The sequence below is a fragment of the Stylophora pistillata genome, chromosome 13 (genome assembly GCF_964205215.1).
Source record: "Stylophora pistillata chromosome 13, jaStyPist1.2, whole genome shotgun sequence".
Lineage (NCBI taxonomy): Eukaryota > Metazoa > Cnidaria > Anthozoa > Scleractinia > Pocilloporidae > Stylophora > Stylophora pistillata.
In genome coordinates, this window is record NC_142531.1 from 1,607,501 (window position 1) to 1,627,061 (window position 19,561).

Here is a 19,561-nt window from a genome sequence, read left to right on the forward strand (position 1 = left end):
ATAAAAAGATTTACAGAGCAAGAGATTCAAAATTCTAGACAAATTACAACTACATTAATAAATTTAAGATACGGCAAGAAAACAGAACAAGCTGGGGTCTTATAGTTGTGCTATTAAAGTAGACAAATCGATATAATCGTCATATTTTTCGAATCTCTGGAGGAGACAATTATGTGTTATGCAGCTAATCATTTTATAAAATGCTGCCTTAAAAATATGCAGCGCTTTTTATGAGGCCAATTGTGTTTTATGAAGCTAATCATTTTATAAAATGATTAGCTGCATAAAAAAAAGGGCGCTCCATATCTTTTAAGGCACCATATTATAAAATGATTAGCTGCATAAAACATAATCGGCTTGGTATCTTAAGCACCATTTTATGAGAAAACAGTAGCTGAATATTGGCGGTAATTGCACCCCATAATTTAGTACCCGAAGGGTTACCTGAAGGGTGGACGCTTATTCGAAACAGGGTGCTCATTAGGGACAGTGCATTTACTCTGACAAACAGCAGAGTGTGCAAAACAAAGTTTTGATGTTTATTTAAAGAGCCAAGCTCAGAGCTACCCAGAGATATTAGCATGTTATATTCGAGCATAAATAAAGGTCATTGTACTGTATTGTAGTCTCGAAAACAAACTTGTCATCCCCTGGATCGTTCCTGGCTAGATCAACCAGCCAAACAATCGCCACAGAAGTTTAGCCCTTTAACTCCCAGAGGTGATTAACACCTAACTTCTCCCTATAATGTCCACACTGTATCTAACAATCAGTTGAGGAGAATACTCAAACTTATCAGTTAGAGGTTGCAATCTTGTTCTTACACACCAAATTCTTGAAACTAATTTACAAGGAAATGTGTGCCAAATAAAAGGGAAGAATTATGATTCAGATCTTGGGAGTGAGATAATTCGTTTAAAGGGACTGGGCACAGTCAAATGAACATTATATATGAGAGATCGAGAAAAAGAAACACGTTTTTAAGAAACTGGAGGAAGATGAACCACCGTTGATCTTAGTGTACATGTACTCTAACAGCTGTGCAGTCACTGAAACAATAGGGGCGCGTACTTAGTGACAAACACAAATTCGAGGATCAGAAATTCGAAGATCAGATCAGCAACTACCAACAAATTTTATGTCACGTCTTCTCGTCTGGAACAGCTTAAGAATTCTTTTTCCCACTTTGGCGTGCAGCTATGGAATGCCTTACCTGACAGCATTAAAAAATCTTCCCATAGAAATTCATTTAAAAAACAAATACATGAAATACTTATTAATATCTTCAAACAACAGAACTTGTATCTTACACCATCATCAATTCTTGAAATAATTAAAAATTTGTAAACCCCATCAATCCTCTAGCTACGACCAGTATAGCGAAGTCTTTCTATTTTCCTGTTATTCTTATCATTAAATTAATTTACTATCTTAATTTTAATTTATCATTCATTGTAATTTGAACTACTGTTTTCTTAGTGTAATCTGAACTGCTGCCAATTCGAAATCCTTGTAAGTACTAGTGATAAGCCCATCTTAATTATACCTACCCACCTCGACTAGTTTTTAACTAATTGTGGTTAGGCATTTCTCAAATTGTAATTGTTGTAAATCAATTTCTCAAATTGTAATTGTTGTAAATCAATTTCTCAAATTTCTCAAATTGTAATTGCTGTAAATCAATAAAATTGTTGTTGTTGAAGGGGGCTCTTATTAAAGAGAGGGCGCTTATTGCAACGAGGGCGCGAAATTTGAGACAAAAGCGAATCACTACGGTATAATATGTCAACATTGTTCCTTTGCGAAAAACGAACACTAAATATAAAATAATCAAACAATTTCTGGTAAAAAATTAGTTTATTCCTAAATTATTTCTTTATTATTAGAATATTTCGTTACAACTACATTTGAAAATTAAGCACTCAAAGTCAGTATTTGATAGACCTGAGTAATTTTTCATTTAATTCCCAAGGTTGTGGAGAGATTCCTATATCTTTTACCAGCTGTAAAATACAACCTCTGCCCTTTGGAGAAAATGAAGCAATGGAGAACATCTTAATAAGACGAGTAGCTGAAGTACTGCTGGCTATCAAACCCTTTCATAATGTTTGATCACTAAGGGCTAATGTTTAAAATCTTTGAAATTAGGTGAACAGGCAGACAAAAATATGGATAGCACTTGTGTCCTGAAAAATCAGTAATTCATCTTTTTATCTTATTTTACTATCACCAACATCACTGCTAATGAATGAAAAATTCCATCATGGTTACTAAATCACAATAAATTTCTACCTCTCACTGCAACCCTTCAATTCAGAGAAATCTGAATAATTCAATTAATCTGATCCAAAAGAAACGATATTCTGTATATCATCATAAACAATAATTATTTTTAACAGTCAGGTACAGTAAGAACCTTGGGTTCTCTCAAGTTAGTCTCCATAGTTTCTAAATAAATGGTGTTTTACTGTGAAATTAGGATAACTAGGTTATTATAATCAGGTTCTTAATTTCTCTTTCAAAAAAAAAAAAATAGGTATATTTCAGACATACCATGAAAACTGCTTCAATGATTTTTATTCACTAGTTGCAATGCATCAAAAGACTCAGTTGTTCACTGCACTCACTTGATCGTGTTTTTGATACATCACAACTTGGGAATAAAAATAATTCATGCAAACTTTCCATGGAATAATCTCTGTGTATTTATGGGTGTGGTGAAACTGTACTCTATACCAGCCTTAAAGTGCCCTGCTTTACATGGTCAACTTATACATACAGTTGGGTATGTTTCACAGTAACTGTTATGGATGTATTGACAGTGCAGTTCTGTGGTCCTACAACACTGTCAGTGTTACCCTTTTTATATCACATGTGATCTACCTTAGATTTGATATCAGTCTATATTCTGAAAGTATAACCTGTATTGAGATTTTAGCCTAGAATGGTTCTTGTGTGAAGGGTGCTTCACCGTGTGTGTATTTTTACTGTATCATACTAGATTATGTCTACGTTTCATGACAGGTACATTAGACATTATGTTATAGGGTACATGCACACTGATTTCCATGCACAAGTAATTTGACTGGTAGAAAAACATTTGTTATTGATTGTCATTTAATAATATTTTCTAAGAAGCATTTTCAGTCCAGAAGGGTCATTAAATAGATTGATAAGATGTAGCAATATTTCATAATAACTCATGGATTCTTCATCATTGTCTAACCACAACTTTTCTTTAATCTGGGCTACTTCACAGTTTTAGGAACTGGGGCAGTCTAAGATATAAAACAACAGCAAAAAGTTAAGCTTTCATTAACTCATGCAAACAGGTACAAGATTTACACTGATGATATATAGTATCTACTATACTGGCCCCAACAATCTCTTCTTGACCAAATGTATGCCCTTAGGCCATACTTAAGGCCAAATGGTCCATAAATTTTATTTTGGCCCATAACATCTTATTTTGTTAACTGTAATCAAACTGAATGAGCTGATCCTTTTTTTTTTTTTTTTTTTTGTGATGTGAGTAGGGTATTGCAGTAGGGTATTGCAGGATGGGATGCCAAACAGTCAAAGGTAACCCTTGCACAGTTCCTCATCCTTCACATTTTACCCACATTAATTCTCATTACCAGTCCAATTGACAGTGTATCAAAATTGTAAGGAGAATCTATGAGCTGAACACCCTCGGGATTGGAGAAGTTAACCCTTTATACCCTAACATCAGTATACATATTCTCAATACTGTTCTCCATATACTTTTATATGGAACTGACATGGAGAATGTAAGTGTGTCTTGGCTAGGAACAGCACACAATAACACAATAACCCAACCAACCAGGAATTGAGAGTACCTAACCCTTTTTGATCTGCAGCCCAGAGTGATAACCATCAATCTTCTGTGTCCTTTTTCTTTTCATTTACAGTTTTTATAACCTGCAAGCTTTAACAAATTCTACTAAGCAAGGTGATTGGTCTTATGCCCAAACCCCAGTATGGAGCACCAGAGACTGACACACATCAATGGAAACATTTGCTAAGATTTAAGAAACTCTAAAATCTCAAGACTGACACACAGACATGAAGTCACTCAGGAAAATACTCACCACCTCCAAGTCACCAGTCTGTCCCTTTTTAATCAACAACTCAGAGCTAGAAAAAAAAAGAATACAAATAATTTAAAAAAGCAGAGATGACAATTTAAACCAAAATTTTCTTAAGGGATTCAAAGTCATCTGCAAATCCTTGAAAACAACCCCATATAATTTCACTTTTGGCTTCCTTAATTTTACTTGTTGTCCATGATATTTCCTTTTATCTTATCTCTGTTTAACTCATCTGATGGATACATTTAAGGAGAGATAAAGATATTGAATTTCCATGGGTGACATGTCCTATCTCATATAGAGACAAATATTTTTGTAATGGTTTATCAATTAGTAGGGCCAGGTAGCAGGAGTGTGGAAGCTCCAGAGAATGGGATATGGACAGAGAATGGGAAACAAGAGAGGAATGGACTAGAACTGGGAGAGGACTGAACAAATGTAGATATCTATTTATGGCCAATCTGCCACGTTTCACAATAAAGGGGGAAAGATGGGGTGACAGGGTACTAGAAGTGGGAGATCCTCAACCCCCTGTAAAACCCTAGCCTCCTATGCAGACGTTCTTTGGGCTCGTCATGCAATCTTCCTCCCACATGAACCTGGGTTAGGGTTAGGAAGAGGAAGATTGCATGACGAGCCTAAAGAACGTCTGCGTAGGAGGCTAGTAAAACCCTACAAACCACTACAAGTTCAATGATAACAAAAGCCTGAAAATAACCAAAGCGCTATTTGCAGCTAAAATCTTATTTTCAGTCTCTACAAAACATAAGAGAGAAAAAATTCTACACACCCATCATAAAATGAAATAGTTCCTGTTTTATCTTTGGCCATGTTGTGTTTTATCCTGAGTGAGGAACAAGTTTTAAAATTAGTGCTGAGAATAGTCAACCTCAAGCTAATGACAAAAACCATTTTATTGAAGGAAGAGGGTTGAAAAGCAAGTACCAGAGATAGGGCTTTCAATTGGGTTCCTGTGGGTAACTCTGAAAAAAAACTTCCACACCAAACACCTTCCAGAAACTTGGTGCTACAGCCCCACCTACCCCACCCCCTGCCCAGATTATACTGAGAATAATGCTATACTGAATGATCTGCAGGAGGAAACTGTTTCAGTAAGGGGGGAGGGGGAGGGAGGGGGGAGGGACACTCTTTGATCTTCAAAAGATGTACAGTTGTCAAGTCAAAAGATATTCAAACGACAAATGAAGACTTACTCTCCTGTCTCGATTTTGAGAAGCTGATTGTTGTTCAGAGCATTTAGGATATAAACGACCGTTTCAATGACATGAGTGCTTGTCAGAATAAGATCGCCCTGAAATTATCAAGAACTATGTCACCATACTTTTAACAACTTCAGTGTCAATAAAGGTATTTTTGTTTTATATAAACATTGAAGGGGTAGTATTTACAATGAAAAAGAATGAGCGGGTAAGTTACTGAGGATTACAAATAACAAACTTAAAAACAAAATTGGTTAAAGTTTAAATTAGCATACATCATTTCAGTCTAATAAAAATTGAGCAAATGATAATAAGATAATTATTGACCTAAAAATGCTTCCACTTACCTTGTCCCCTTTGTCTTCAATTGGCAAGTGAAGAACAAGAACTTCATCCGTTTTAGAACTGACTGAAATACCTAAAAATGCAGCACAATGCAAGAATAGGATTTATCTTTTGAAACATACCATATTGAATTTCTACTTATACCACAATATTATCACTACCATGTTGAAAATGTTATAAAAAATTGGTTTATGTATCGGCTGAGGGCTCATCAAATAGAAAGCACTTGCCATGGGAAGTTTGGAGAACACTTGATAAGAAGTTAGAGTTGCCTCTACCACGCTGCAAGCGTGTTTTATATTTCATTCTCTGTAAATAATGACACGGTTGATGCATTATTGTTTTTAATAAAGACCATTATTTAAGCAACTCTGACACATCTTTGGTACTCTCCAAACTTTGCTTGTGCTTCAAATCTATAAGAGCTCATGCTAACATATGAACTTACAGTACTGTAGTCACAATGACTCATTGTAATTAACCCTTATATAGTTAACTCAAATTGCTGATTCATGGCAATCCATCAAACTCTTTGGTTTCTGTTCTACTTTTTCCTCCTTCCACAAATCTCATCACTTCATTCCTCAATGGTTAACTGTTTGTTTTGGAGGAAAATAAACTTCTGCAGCTGTTATAGTGTGTATCCTTCATGTGTGTACTCTTAGATGTGGTCTTAATTTGGTGTGGCATAACAAAATTCAAGGCAGTGTTTAATCAATCATTTAGATACTGCACCTACCTGTCAAACTGCTGTTGGTAATTCTATGCTTCAGCTTGTAAGTCTTGTCATCCAGAATGTAAATTGCCTGCAATGAAGCAAGCATGTAGAGACACACATGAAACAGGACAATGTTACAATAGCATTATATTAACATTAATAATAATTATAATACTGAATGTAGAATTTAGATTTTAATCACAATAGTTATAGTTATAACTGTGATAAAAATAATCAGAGCAATAATGATATCATAATAATAATATTAATAGTGATGATGATAAAAAATAATAATAGTTATAACCATACAGTAAGGAAGGAACAACGTTCATTCATTTGTTACATTGTAAGTGTTGTAAAGTCACTATTAGGTTGAAAGAATCGTAATTCTGTGAGTGTGTAACTGGGTCATCATACACTGCTAACCACACCAGACATGAACAAAAAGGCAAAGCATGTACTCAATCCTAGTGGGCCACTTAGCCAGAGCTTACCCTGGTTTCCTTAGCACAAAGCAACTTGGAGTATCACTACTCTCCCCTGGATGGGATACTAGTCCATTGCAAGGTTACCTCACCACACACACACACACACACACACTCTTCATCAGGCTTCTCTAACAAGTTGCTGGTATCAATTTTTATTATACAACCCTGACTCCTCAACTTGGAGTCCAGTGCAATGACTATTAAGGCCACTACATCTCTGTAGACCAGATTGAAATGGTAAAGAAAAGGGAGAGGATGTTCTTTTCTCAAAAGGTACCTGTTCTGTAAGGATTAGTACCCGTGTCCTCAGTTTGTACCCATTTCTGTCATACTTGTGAACTCCAGTGCAGTACTAAGATAGTAAAAGAAGCATGTCAAATATTTAACAGAACTGATGTAACTCTCAAACATTCTTGTGTAGAATAAAATTTGAAGTTGATTATTCAAAAGTTGACATCATTATCTGCTTCAATAGTCACTCTTCTGTCATATAATCTTACATACCCTGATCAGAACCAAATAAAATTCAAAATCACTAGCATTTTTTTTTCTTACATGGATAGAATGTTCTGATGGGTTTTTTAAGATGTGATAACCAATGGTCAAGAAGCAATTTTTAACAGTAATAAACAGGTTCTCACCCTAATGGTTTCTGATGATGGAATAATCTGTTTGTCTGTTACAACAGTCTTCTTCACCATTTCCAAAGCAACACCTGTACAAGATACCACAGAAACATACCAGTTACCCAAAATCCAATAGTCAGAGGTTCAATTTCCTTAATTTATACTTTATTCTACCCTTGTGAAAATTTAATAATGACATACTTAAATTGCACTAAGTGCTTTGATTGTTACTTGTTAAGTAACTAAAATGGGCTAAATATATATATTACCATGATTTAAATTACCTGGAAGTTTAACTGGTCAAAACTTTACAGACCTGAAACTTTCTTATAATGATGAAACTATGATGAATCTACCATGACGAGCATTAGATAGGAAAATTGATATGACATATTTCCTCAAATAATGTTTATTGGAGGGAGGTCACTTAATCAAGGGGGGGGGGTGCCTTATTGAGAAATGATTAACCTGTAAGGATTCTAAAGTTGTGGAAGCTTTAAAAGTCATAAATTAAGTGACAATAGAAACAGGTTTTCCTTGTATCTGTACTATTTAGGAAAGAGAGGGAGGAGGGGGCACTTGTTGATGTTTAATGGCCCAGGAGGTGGGGAATTATTCATGGGAGGGCATTTATTAGAGCATGGGTGGTTATTTGAGGAAATAACAGTACATAAATAAATATATAAACTCAGATAAACAAATAAGGCAATACTTAGTCTGTGTGGCTCAAAAGGTAGTGGTATGCTCTCTTCATAACTGGCCTTCTTTCCTTTGAACACTTCGCTGGCTGTCACCTTCATGTCAAGCTGAAGAGAGAAAAGGTAACCGATTGATTGATTCCCTGAGAAAACTTAATTGAACAAATCTTGTTGACAGTGTAATGTCTCCATGACTTTGGAAAATATTGCATCTGAAAATCATAGCAACTACATAAAGAATGATATTTTTACTTCAATTAAAATGCAGACAATTGTTTGGGTAGGCCAGCCACTACCATGTACATAACCTAGCAAAAAAAATTTTTGATGATAAAAATTTCTTTAAAGGCATATTTTCAATAACCATGTTTTTACATTTTTGTAATATTGTAATATTGTTGATAATATTCACTTCATTTCACCATACATCAACTGACACAGACTCATAATACTGACAGTGACTAGCATCTAATTTCTCCATACAGTATCCCCTTGAATCAAACATTAAGGTCATGGGAATAAAAGAAACGATCAACAACTTAAGAAACTGTTCCTAGTTGATGAAATCCTCCTCATCAGTACTATAAGAAAATTCATTGCTTGACAAGGGAAATCCACATTAAATTGCATGCGAAAAAACCGATAAAACACAAATTGCGAAAGGATGAGTGCGATATCCCTTTTCTAGTGCGAATTAACATGGAATTCACGAGTCAAGTAATGGATTTTCCTTGAATTGCATAATTGATTAAATATAAGGGAAAAAAACAGCATTACTTATAGTTGTTATCTATACTAGTTGCAAAACAACATCACTTTGCCGCATTTTCAACTAGTAATTCCATGCTTAATATTGTACATGAAAAAAATTACTCAGTTCTGATTGGTTAAGATAAATGCAGTTTTCAGGTAATTCAGTGCAGAAGAGAGTTAATTCAGTGCAGAAGAGGGTTAATTCAGTGGAAAGAAAGTAACAAACCAGGCATTCTGATTGGTCAATAATCAAAGAAACTCAAAGAATTACCAAACTCACTGTCAATGAGCAATTCCTTGACCTGTTGGCCAGACTTTGAAGCACCTTACAGATGTGAAAATTTCATTTTATCTTATTGTTTTGATCGTAGGCAGTTGTTTTGACCAAACCCACAATGCTACTTGCAGGGTTTGAATAAATTATTTTTGCATGTGATGTACATGCTTTTCTGCATAATTATGATAAGCTATCTTGTATTTTTTCATGTATTACCTAATATATAACCACATGATTTTTCTCATGCAATTTGGAATAAATAATTACTTGGAAATTTTTTCAAAGACCACAAATTGCACTCGCCATACAGGCTCATGCAATTTTGTTAGTCTTTGAAAAAAATTAATTTACTTGTGCTTATTTATTCCAAATTGCACTCAAAATCATGTGATTACCTAATATACAAATACCTCACTTCGTTAACCAATCAGAATGCAAGATTTTATTCAATGATGTGATTCTATAGGAAATGTATGGAGGATATATGTATACTAAAATTGGGGAGTCAAGGGTCAATGGACCAACCTGGGCTTTCCTCTCTGGTGTGATGCCTTTAACATACTTCCTTACTAAGTGAAGAGTGTGCATTCTATGAAGTTGTTCTGAAACCTGTTAGAAGTGATAAAATCATCCTCACATTCTGAGTAAACTGTGGGAAACAACAGCACTTCAGGCAAGGGCTGGTAATACCGAATTTTCCAATTGGGATAGTTTGTGTAACACTGAGCTACACATTTTCTTTCTGTCTTCTTCCCCCATTCAAGTCATCTTTAGATGTGAAATTGCCTTCCTTGCTTCCTTCCTTTGTTTTCTAGAATACATCTGTATACATGTCAAAGATCAGCTATCTGTGCTGTACGCTCACAGATGTATGACAACTGCCAGTGAAACAACTGTAAAATCTTAATTATGATTGTGATCAATACAGTTGTTTAAGAAGAAAAATGGTCCATAACAGCCCCCCTTAATTCTTATCCCTGATCAAAGTATGTCTTCTTCTCCGCAATGAGATACTAATCCATTGCAGTAACTCCCCCAGCATTAATATTTCACATAATTAAGTCTACATGCTAACCAATACGTCACTGCATATCTCACACCACTCAAGCCAAATGGAAGGCAAGGCAGTAAGAGCTCATCCTGCTTTCCACACCATGGAGTGAACAAGCATCTTGATACTCCCCTCTCTGCTTGTCCATCATGGGTTAACTCCCCCCCCCCCCCTTCCACCATTATAACCATCTATACTCCTTGGTGAAGAGAGGCAACGTAAGAAAAGTGTCCTGCTCAATCACACAACTCAAGGACCCTGCCCAGTCTTGCACCCCCAACCTCCCACCATAGTACGCTGAAGCCAGCACACTGACCAAAAAATTACACCAGCTTGTCTTCCATAAAAAAGATAATGTATCCAACTAACCTCCACCATTGATCCAGGAGGCTTTGGCCAGCTCTTGTCCAGGACGCTTCTGGGTAAATGCTTTGTCAGCAGTAGGAGGTATGACTTCCTTACATAGGCAATAAACTAAAATGCAAGTTATTTTAGAGGTGATATGAAAACTTATATCATTATTATCCTACTACACAACTCTTCTCTGATAGCCTTTGATTTAAATCCTACCTCTATCTGGAACTTTTTATCCCTTTTTTCAACAAAAAACACATCTCATAAGTTGATCCTCCTGGAAAATTGTGCAGTTGATAGTTTGTTTTTTTTTAACACAATTTTTGGTAAGTTTTGAGACAAGGTGGAAAGGTTTAGCAAAAACAAATTGCACTTGAAGTCATAACTAAATAAGTTAAGGATTTGCTGCTACAGAAAAGATGCTTCCAAACAAAAGGTTCAGGAGTTACACCCTCCCTACAATGATTTAACCATTCCCTGACACTACAGGGAAACTCTTCCATGGAGTAACTACTACACATTTCCTTTAAAGTAAAAATCTAAACTTTGAAATATAAACATCAATGACTCACATCTGTATTTTCTTCACTTGCAGGCTGGTTTCTTGTTATAAAACCCTTTATGAACCTTTAATTTCAAATGTAAAAAAAAAATCATAATTATGTAAGAACAATAAATAACTCACTCTTTCCCACCAAATACACAATCATAATACCCGATCTTCATCTGCCGGTAACTATTACATAAACTATTCTAGGCTAAATCAACATAAAAGCTCATTCTCAAGGATTGGTTGTAAAATTTGGAATAGCATCCCAGGAAACTTAAGGAATCTTCCAAAAGATATTTTCAAGAAAAAGCTAACAACAATATTATTTCAAAATCTTCAAGTTCAAGATAGTTATGTTGACGTAGAACGAATAATCAATGATGTGTCAAAAGTTAATCCAGTTAATAGTAGTGTATAACTTATGTATTCTTCTATTTTTTGTCATGTGTTTCTATTTCTGTATTTTTATCTCATACTGTCATTTCTGCTTTTAAATTAATGATTTAATATTTAATTTCTGTTTCTTGTATATTTAATGAATCTTTTGTTGAACCGAAATTTATGTAAGATGTTTTAGCATCCACACACTGCCCACCGAGACTAGCTATGCTATTTGTGGGTAGTGGTTGATTATGTTAAGTTAAGTTTAATGCCATTAGAATAAAGATTAGAAAAAAAAAATTAGATAACCACTAAAAAAGAGAGTCCTTGCTAAGTAACAACACCTACTTGCGTATCCGATTGGCAGCTTTTCTTCGTTGTTCAAGCAGCCTTTGAGCACGAACTTGTCTCCAGTGTTTTGCAATGACAATAACCGCCAACTGTAACCTGACATATTTTTGTCTCTGGTAGTAGCCCTTGAATTGAGCTTGGATGATTGTCGCTGTTTCAAGATCAAAATTTCTGTCATCAACTAAACTAATATATCCATTACCCTTAACTTATGTAAGATGTTTTAGCGTCCACACACTGCCCGCCGAGACTAGCTACGTTATTTGTGGGTAGTGGTTCCTCAGTTAGCCTCCCAGTTAGCTCAATGGATAGAGTACTGGACTGTTGTACGGGAGGTCGAGGGTTCGAGCCCAGCCGGACCAACACTCAAGGTCTTAAAACAAGTGAGAAGAATATGCTACCTTTCTATTAAGAAATGGTTAGATACTCTAGTCTTCTCGGATAGGGACGAATAAATGGAGGTCCCATCTCCTGCAGGGTTAGGGGTAGGAGACGTTAATTTCCCATGCACGAGATTATTGTGTGATGGATGTCTTTCCCTGGGGTGGTTGCTGGGTGGGAATTGTCCCTGAAAAGCCCCCATGGGGAGTGGTCAATTAACATAATTGTGTATGTATGTATGTAAGTATGTATGTATGTCACTAATAAAATATTAAATGATGATGAAAAAAAATTGTGATTGGAATCAGAAGGAATGAAATTAGACAAAATAAAGTAAAATGAATATTTCTGCAATCACAGCGGCTAAACAAAAACTTTTAGTCACCACTTTTCATTTAAATCAATACTTTATCTACCTTCCCCCTCTAAGTAGTAAGGATTATATATTTTTAGAAGTACAAGTCCTTAACAAGCCACATTTAAAAATTAATATAACTCTGCCTGGCCCAATTCTCGTCCTACAAATTACACATGCATATCAAGTTCACAGTCATGCATATTCAATTTTATCAAAAACAATTATCTTAACCCTCTCACCCTCAAGATCTCACTAGTAGTTCTCCTTACTGTCTGCCATACAATTCTTATGATGTTAGTTTGGAGAATTTGGTATTGGATCAACTGATAATTCCCTGGTTGTCTTTTTCCCTTATTCTTGTTACTTGTAAAGAGAAACTCTCCTTACAATATCAATGACTGCCTTGATATCACCGAAATTATGCACCAATTAACTAAAATTTAGATAGCTCTGAAACACGAATCGACTTTTATTTTGTGTGTAATTCACGTTGCCATTTCTGTATCTTAATAATATTTTTAACTGATACCATAATTTCATTTTGCGACAGCTGGTACTGTTTGTAAAATATTTTTCGTCTTTTTCCTCTCTATAGACTTGTGTGTCTCTTCCCCTGCCTTGATTAGGCTTTTCTATATGCGGGTGGAAGCTAACATAAAATTATAATTTGTGAATTAATGAATAAAGTTTGTTGTTGTTGTTGTTGTTGTTGTTGTTGTTGTTGTTCTCTCTCATGGTAACTCACGGGAGTTAAAGGGTTAAAGTGGAATGAATTAAGTTACAGATTTCAAGTTCAATCATTTGTGGTAGGGTTCTTATTCGTTACAGTGGCCAATTTACCATTTCAACTTTGTTGATATATCCAAATTATTTTGTTACCCCCTCCAATGCAGCCCCAAACAGTTTCTTTAGAAACTATCAGCCTTTATTCATTCTTATTCTAAGTATTATTTGAGTCTCTTATTAAAAGAGCCATTTTAAGTACCATACCAAGGGCAGGTTTCTTAGCTTGAAAAGCATCCTCTGTGGCAAACAACGTTTGGGGAAATCTGATAAAAATCTTTGACCTATCAAATAAATCATGGATACTCAGTAAAAAGGAATACACAACATTCAACAACTAGTGCCTTGAAGCCAGAGAGGGGAGAAGGAACTTCTGCATGAAAGAGACATGACTGCCTCTTGAAATTTTTGAAGGAAACCCCCCTCGTACACCCCTCACCCCAAGAAGACCAATTTAGATGTAGTGCATCCCATATTCAACTCCTTAAAAGAAATCAACTCTCTTTTGGGAGTGGCATAGACCATCAAATATTATAAAAATGCCTTTCTTCCATTCCTTTGAAGTACTGCACCAAAAAGTTGCCTTTCTCATAGAAAAAAGTGGTTGCATTTGAACTTACCACTCTGGGTAAGACCAAAATCAGACTTGTATCCCATAGGGGAAGACAAACATCAAAGCCTCTTTTTCATGGGAGTTATCCATACAAATGATGATAGCTATTCACATATAAACTCACTTGCCAATCCTGTATTCATCAGGTTTATAGTTTAGATGCTCGCAGATTTTCTTCACCCCCTCACCTGGATCATCTAGTCAGAAAATATATAGCACAAATTTACATATTTTTGTACTACCATCACAGCACGACTTTATGAGTTTACCTTTTGTGTATCAAACATCAGTCCATAAATTAAAACAAAATAACAATCAACTTACCATACCACACTGGCCATGTATCTGGGCAAAGACATTTGTATCTACAATTAGAAAAAATTGTAAACTCAAATCAGAACTTTAATACAAAATTGGTTCGAGCTGGCTCAAAAGGGTTTCCTTGTTTCTAAATTAAGCGCCTAATTTTGTGTCCTTTAATACAGAGATGTGGCTGCTGTAAATATATTAAAATAGGAGTGAATGTATGAACCACTTACAAGGAGGAAAAAAGGCCATTGTTGGGGGTTGAGTTGTTTAAGTTGTAGAGAAGTGAGTCAAAGTATTGGTTCCTCTTTGCTTAGGGTCATTTACTTTTAAGCTACTCACCTTTGTAAAAAGAATGGAAAAGGTCTGCGGTAAGCAAACCCTGCCCTCCTCACTCTTAAGTTCTCCATCAGACCAAGGTATTTTACCTGGTGTCGCACAAGATCATCTTGAAAGATATCTACACAAAATGCAGTCAAAAAAACACAATATTTTAGGTGATTGAAATTCAAATTTTAGAGGGCAACAACAACAACAACAACAATTTAACATTTATATAGCACAAACTACTATATAGATAATCAGTTGCGCTTTACAATCAGTTAAGGTGAGATCAGACGTCAGAATTCATCAGGCGCACTATGCAGCCACTTCAGTCCATGTATTGATCTCACCTTCCCTCCCCAATTCACCCTAGATTAGACACTACACAAAGATAGACCACAAAACCGGGCACTACGTGCCCTACTCTTTTCGAAGAGTGTGTGGGTTCTTTAACGTCCCACAATTTTTATCACATATAAGGGCTTGTGAGATGGGACCTCCATTTATCGTCCCTATCAGAGAAGACTAGAAAGTCTAACCATTTGCAGATATTATTACAAAGGCAGCACTTTCTTCTCAGTTATTTAAAGACCCTGAGTGTTGGTCCGGCCGGAGTCGAACTCTCAACCTCCCACACAACAGTCCAGTGCTATACCAATTGAGCTAACCGGGAGGCAGTTAGCTCAATTGGGGCAACAAAGCAACAGTCGAGGGCAACAAAGCAACAGTTGAGTGTACTTGATGATATTGATATTGATGCTTATTCATGCTTAGGAGATACTTTGCAAGCAGCTAGAATCTGAATATTCTAGAAAGAGGTCTTTCACTACACCTGCTTTCTTTGAGTCATTTGGCTTGATGCATCTGACATATGATGGCTGTTTGCTCATCAAGATTGTCATCAGATTGTTTAAACTTGTCTTGAACTGAGTTCCTGCCTGAAAAATAGCAAAACAGATGAAACACAGTTAACATTTGCTCTACTGCTATAGTATAGACAGGCGAGTTTGGAGATTCATAATTTAATAGGCAGTTTTAATCGTTCCTGGCAACTGCACCTCTCCATTTAAAATAGTCTGTAACAAATTATAAGCTTGCGATAGCCTGTCTCTATCCTATGTTCCTTTTTCATCCATCAAGAATTAATATATCGTTTTTAAGGAGAAACTGCCAAATAATTATGCAGTCAGGGCGTGAAAAAGACTGATGTCACAGATCTAAAGCAATGGCTACAAAATTTTCAATCAAAATGTGCAGTTCAATTTCTCTGATGTAATTTGCAAGCAGCTCAAAGTGCTTACTTACTCTCATAGTTCCACAATATGTGAAAGCAGTATTGAGTTTGAAACGGAAATGTGAACTTGCAATTTGTTATTGGGGTTCTAGTTCTCAGACTAACCAAAATTGGCGATTTCACATGATTGCTTTGTAGAGAACACAGTGAGGAAGAGGTCAAATTTGTTCTGCTCCTAAATTATTGTTTTTGCCTCATTCTTATCGCCATCACAGCATGACTTTCTCGACCCTGCTTAGGGAATCTTGAGTTCATTTCTCTAATAGAGAGCTTCATGCAGCCATTGACAGATGAAACCAAGTACTCAGTAACCCCAAAAAGCTATAAATTAGTAGCAAATTATAATCATAGTAAGTCCTTGTGCCTTACTGTTTCTGGTCTTTTAAGTGACTCCATTTCTTTCTTAGGGAACACTTCTGATGTGATACAGTTTGTACTGCTGCACATTGCCTTGGAATTGATAAAATATCAGTTAAATCTTTAGTTTCACAAAAGTGGCCATAAAGAGCCACACCCAGGCTCACAAATTAGTGATACTATCATTACCATATTTTTGAGGTAATTTAAATGTTCCATCAATTTGAAATGAAATCAACCAAGAATTAGCAAGCAACCTATCTAACAGAACAGTATATAAAAGTTTCCTTCAAATTCATTTAGAAAGGACAGATCTAATTAATTATCATCCATACGTGTGAGTGTGTGTGTTTTTTCAGTGTTAATGGATGTTCAACGAAGACCCAAGGGTGAAGATTAGGGCGACCCTAAAAGCTGGAACAGTAGAACAGCAGAATGGTGGAATGGCGGAAAATGATCTCAAATCCTAAAACATCGAACAGCGGAAAATGACCCCAAATCCTAAAACATGGAATGGCAGAAAATGACCCCAAATTCTAAAACATGGAATGAATGTCAGGGCATGTTGCACGAATTTAGTACAAAGACACTCAAGCACTTGGCTCATTCATCCCCACAACGATAATGCGCGTGACTAAAATTAAGTGTTATCAATTTTTTTTCTTTTACTGAGTGGTATGAACAATAATGAACCTTTATACAGTCGTGAAAGATAGCTGCGTTTTCGCATTGGAAACCTGAGTGTTTAGTTACCTTTAGTCGTGCTAAATTTGTCATGAGTTTTAGTCGCGGCATAAAAAGTCGCACAGCATGTGAAAACTAACTTGTACCACATTACAATAAACAATTGTAACTTTAATACATTTCCTGGTCTGCATTGATTCAATGAAACAAAAATATCTCTAATACTTGTAAATGTGAGAACATCATAGGAACGTTTTCAGGCTTCTCAAAATGTAATGACATTCAGCCCCAGCTCGAAACTTAGACTAGAGTGAGAGCAAGCCTTCGTTAGGAGCCCTTCAATACAAGCATTTCTTCATCCACGAATAAGTTTTGGGCCTTGAGTAACACTAAGTGAAGGGAGGGTTGCAGGGGGTCATGTGCATGGGAAATGCAGCTATCTTTCACATATAAAGGTTCATTATTATTCATACAAATAAGTAAAAGAAAAAAAATTAACAACACTTAGTTTTAGTCACATGCGTTATTGTCATGGGGATGAATGAGCCAAGTGCTTGAGTGTCTGTACAAAATTTGTGCAACATGCCCTGACGTCCATTCCATGTTTAGAATTTGGGGTCATTTTCCACCATTCCGTGTTTTAGGATTTGGGGTCATTTTCCACCATTCCGTCATTCCACTGTTCCACCATTCTACCATTCTGCCATTCTGCCATTCCACCATTCTTCCGTTCCGCCATTCCAGCTTTTAGGGTCGCCCAAAGATTGTTGATAAACATTAGACCTATGATGTCCTTTACAAAAGATAACTAAATGAGCTAGTGGGAAGCTTCAAAGTTATTTATACAAAGTGTAGGTTGCAGAACTCTACGGCAGCAACAACAAAAACAAAAGGAACATAAAAAACAGTAGCAGAAAAATGAAACCAGAACTCCATTATCACTCACTTCCTTCAAATCTCGAAACAGAAGATCATTGTTCTTGTCCATGAAACCTGCATGGAAAATATTTAGATAAGTGTCTCCTGTACAAAATATGCCACAACAAAAACAAATCACAGCTGCACTAAACAAAGGCCTTTCTCAAAGGCAACCATATTATTGGATTACCATTGACACAATATGTGACATCTCCCGCATAGTGCTTCAGTCTAAATTCCTAAAAGCAAATGAAAATTTTAAGCCATCATAATGGTTATTAATTATCCTAATTACTTACATTGAATTTCAAAATGTCTCATAAAAAAGAAAGAGAAATACCCTAAGGCAGGAACCAATAAAATACTAACCTCTCTTTGAATAGTTTTCCTCTCATTATACCCTGAGGTTGCATGGCTGAAAAAAAAAAAAAAAAAAAAAACAGGTCCCTTTACTGCCAATTCTCTCTTAATTAACCTTTTATCCCCCAAGAGTGACTAGCTTCTAATTTCTCCTTGCAGTATTGCCCTTGTATCAAATATAAAAGTAATGAGAAGAAAGGAAATGATCACCAATTCAAGAAGCTCCTGATTGTCAAACAAATTCTCCTTGTCATTACCACAGGAAATGTAAAGAGAACAGTGTGGAGAATATGAAGATTAATGTAAGGGTGTAAAGGGTTGGGTATCCTGATTGTCAATGTGATAAGTTTGAAAGATTACTGGATGCTTCAAGTGTACTAGCAATAAAATAATTTCTCGATCTTACCTGACAAAGTTAGGCACAGTAGCCGCATGGTTGGTGCGCTCGTTTCCGGATCGAGTGGTCCGGGTTCGAGCCCCGGCCGGGACATTGTGTTGTGTTGTTAGACAAGACACTTTACTCTCACAGTGCCTCTCTTCACCCAGGTGTATAAATGGGTACTGGCAAATTTAACGCTGGGGGGTAACCCTGCAATGGACTGGCATCCCATCCAGGGGAGTAGTCACTTCATGCTGCAGAAACCAGAATTAAGCACTGGCCTAATGGACCACTAGGCTCGTAAACAGACTTTACCTTTACCTTACCTGACAAAGTGAGCATGTTTTCCAATTGTCTTATCCATCTTGTCAAGGAAAGTCAAATCTGATGCCTCCCCAGGTCTCAAGCATTCCTCATCCTTCCAAAAAAAAAAATCAAAATCAACTTTTCTTCACAAAATTCAGCAGTGGATACATAATATCTTATTAACCAAGCGAGAGGGCCGTACTGGGAGATTATTACACGACTCGGGCAGTCAGAGGGCCAATAACTAACATCAACCAATCAAAATGGTCTATTGCCGGTCAATATTCTCTAAGTATTGGACCGGGCACTGTCCCGAATGGTCCCGAATGACACCGCTCTTGTGTCCCTTTGAACTTCAGTCGTATAATAAATCTCTTATTAACCAAGCTTGCTCGGGACCGTACTGGAAGAATATCGGCCCTCGGTCTTTTTTGTACGGACCTCGCTGCGCTTGGTCTGTACTGTCAAGACCTCGGGCCGATATTCTCCCAGTACGGCCCTCGCGCTTGGTTAATAAGGTATATATATTGGCTCGAGGTCTTGACAGTACAGACCGAGCGCAGCGAGGTCCATA

The 19,561-nt window shown here is 36.3% G+C and overlaps 1 protein-coding gene across 2 annotated transcripts in view; it reads right to left on the bottom strand.

The window, feature by feature from the left end:
• Window positions 1–1,838: 1,838 nt before the first annotated feature.
• LOC111344704 (unconventional myosin-Ic) overlaps window positions 1,839–19,561 on the bottom strand; it is a 30,902-nt gene continuing 13,179 nt past the window's right edge. For both annotated transcript variants that reach the window (XM_088742735.1, XM_088742736.1), the window contains 23 exons: window positions 19,008–19,099; window positions 18,312–18,357; window positions 18,133–18,181; window positions 17,971–18,017; window positions 16,353–16,433; window positions 15,522–15,627; window positions 14,708–14,825; window positions 14,384–14,424; window positions 14,184–14,256; window positions 13,654–13,730; window positions 11,922–12,075; window positions 11,215–11,269; window positions 10,658–10,762; window positions 9,763–9,846; window positions 8,222–8,315; window positions 7,525–7,598; window positions 7,161–7,235; window positions 6,417–6,483; window positions 5,680–5,750; window positions 5,327–5,424; window positions 4,903–4,956; window positions 4,113–4,158; window positions 1,839–3,278 (listed from right to left, as the gene is read on the bottom strand). In XM_088742735.1, coding sequence (XP_088598861.1) covers window positions 3,249–3,278; window positions 4,113–4,158; window positions 4,903–4,956; window positions 5,327–5,424; window positions 5,680–5,750; window positions 6,417–6,483; window positions 7,161–7,235; window positions 7,525–7,598; window positions 8,222–8,315; window positions 9,763–9,846; window positions 10,658–10,762; window positions 11,215–11,269; window positions 11,922–12,075; window positions 13,654–13,730; window positions 14,184–14,256; window positions 14,384–14,424; window positions 14,708–14,825; window positions 15,522–15,627; window positions 16,353–16,433; window positions 17,971–18,017; window positions 18,133–18,181; window positions 18,312–18,357; window positions 19,008–19,099 — 1,737 coding nt within the window. In that variant the 3' untranslated portion in view covers window positions 1,839–3,248. The remainder of the gene's footprint in view (window positions 3,279–4,112; window positions 4,159–4,902; window positions 4,957–5,326; window positions 5,425–5,679; window positions 5,751–6,416; window positions 6,484–7,160; window positions 7,236–7,524; window positions 7,599–8,221; window positions 8,316–9,762; window positions 9,847–10,657; window positions 10,763–11,214; window positions 11,270–11,921; window positions 12,076–13,653; window positions 13,731–14,183; window positions 14,257–14,383; window positions 14,425–14,707; window positions 14,826–15,521; window positions 15,628–16,352; window positions 16,434–17,970; window positions 18,018–18,132; window positions 18,182–18,311; window positions 18,358–19,007; window positions 19,100–19,561) is intronic.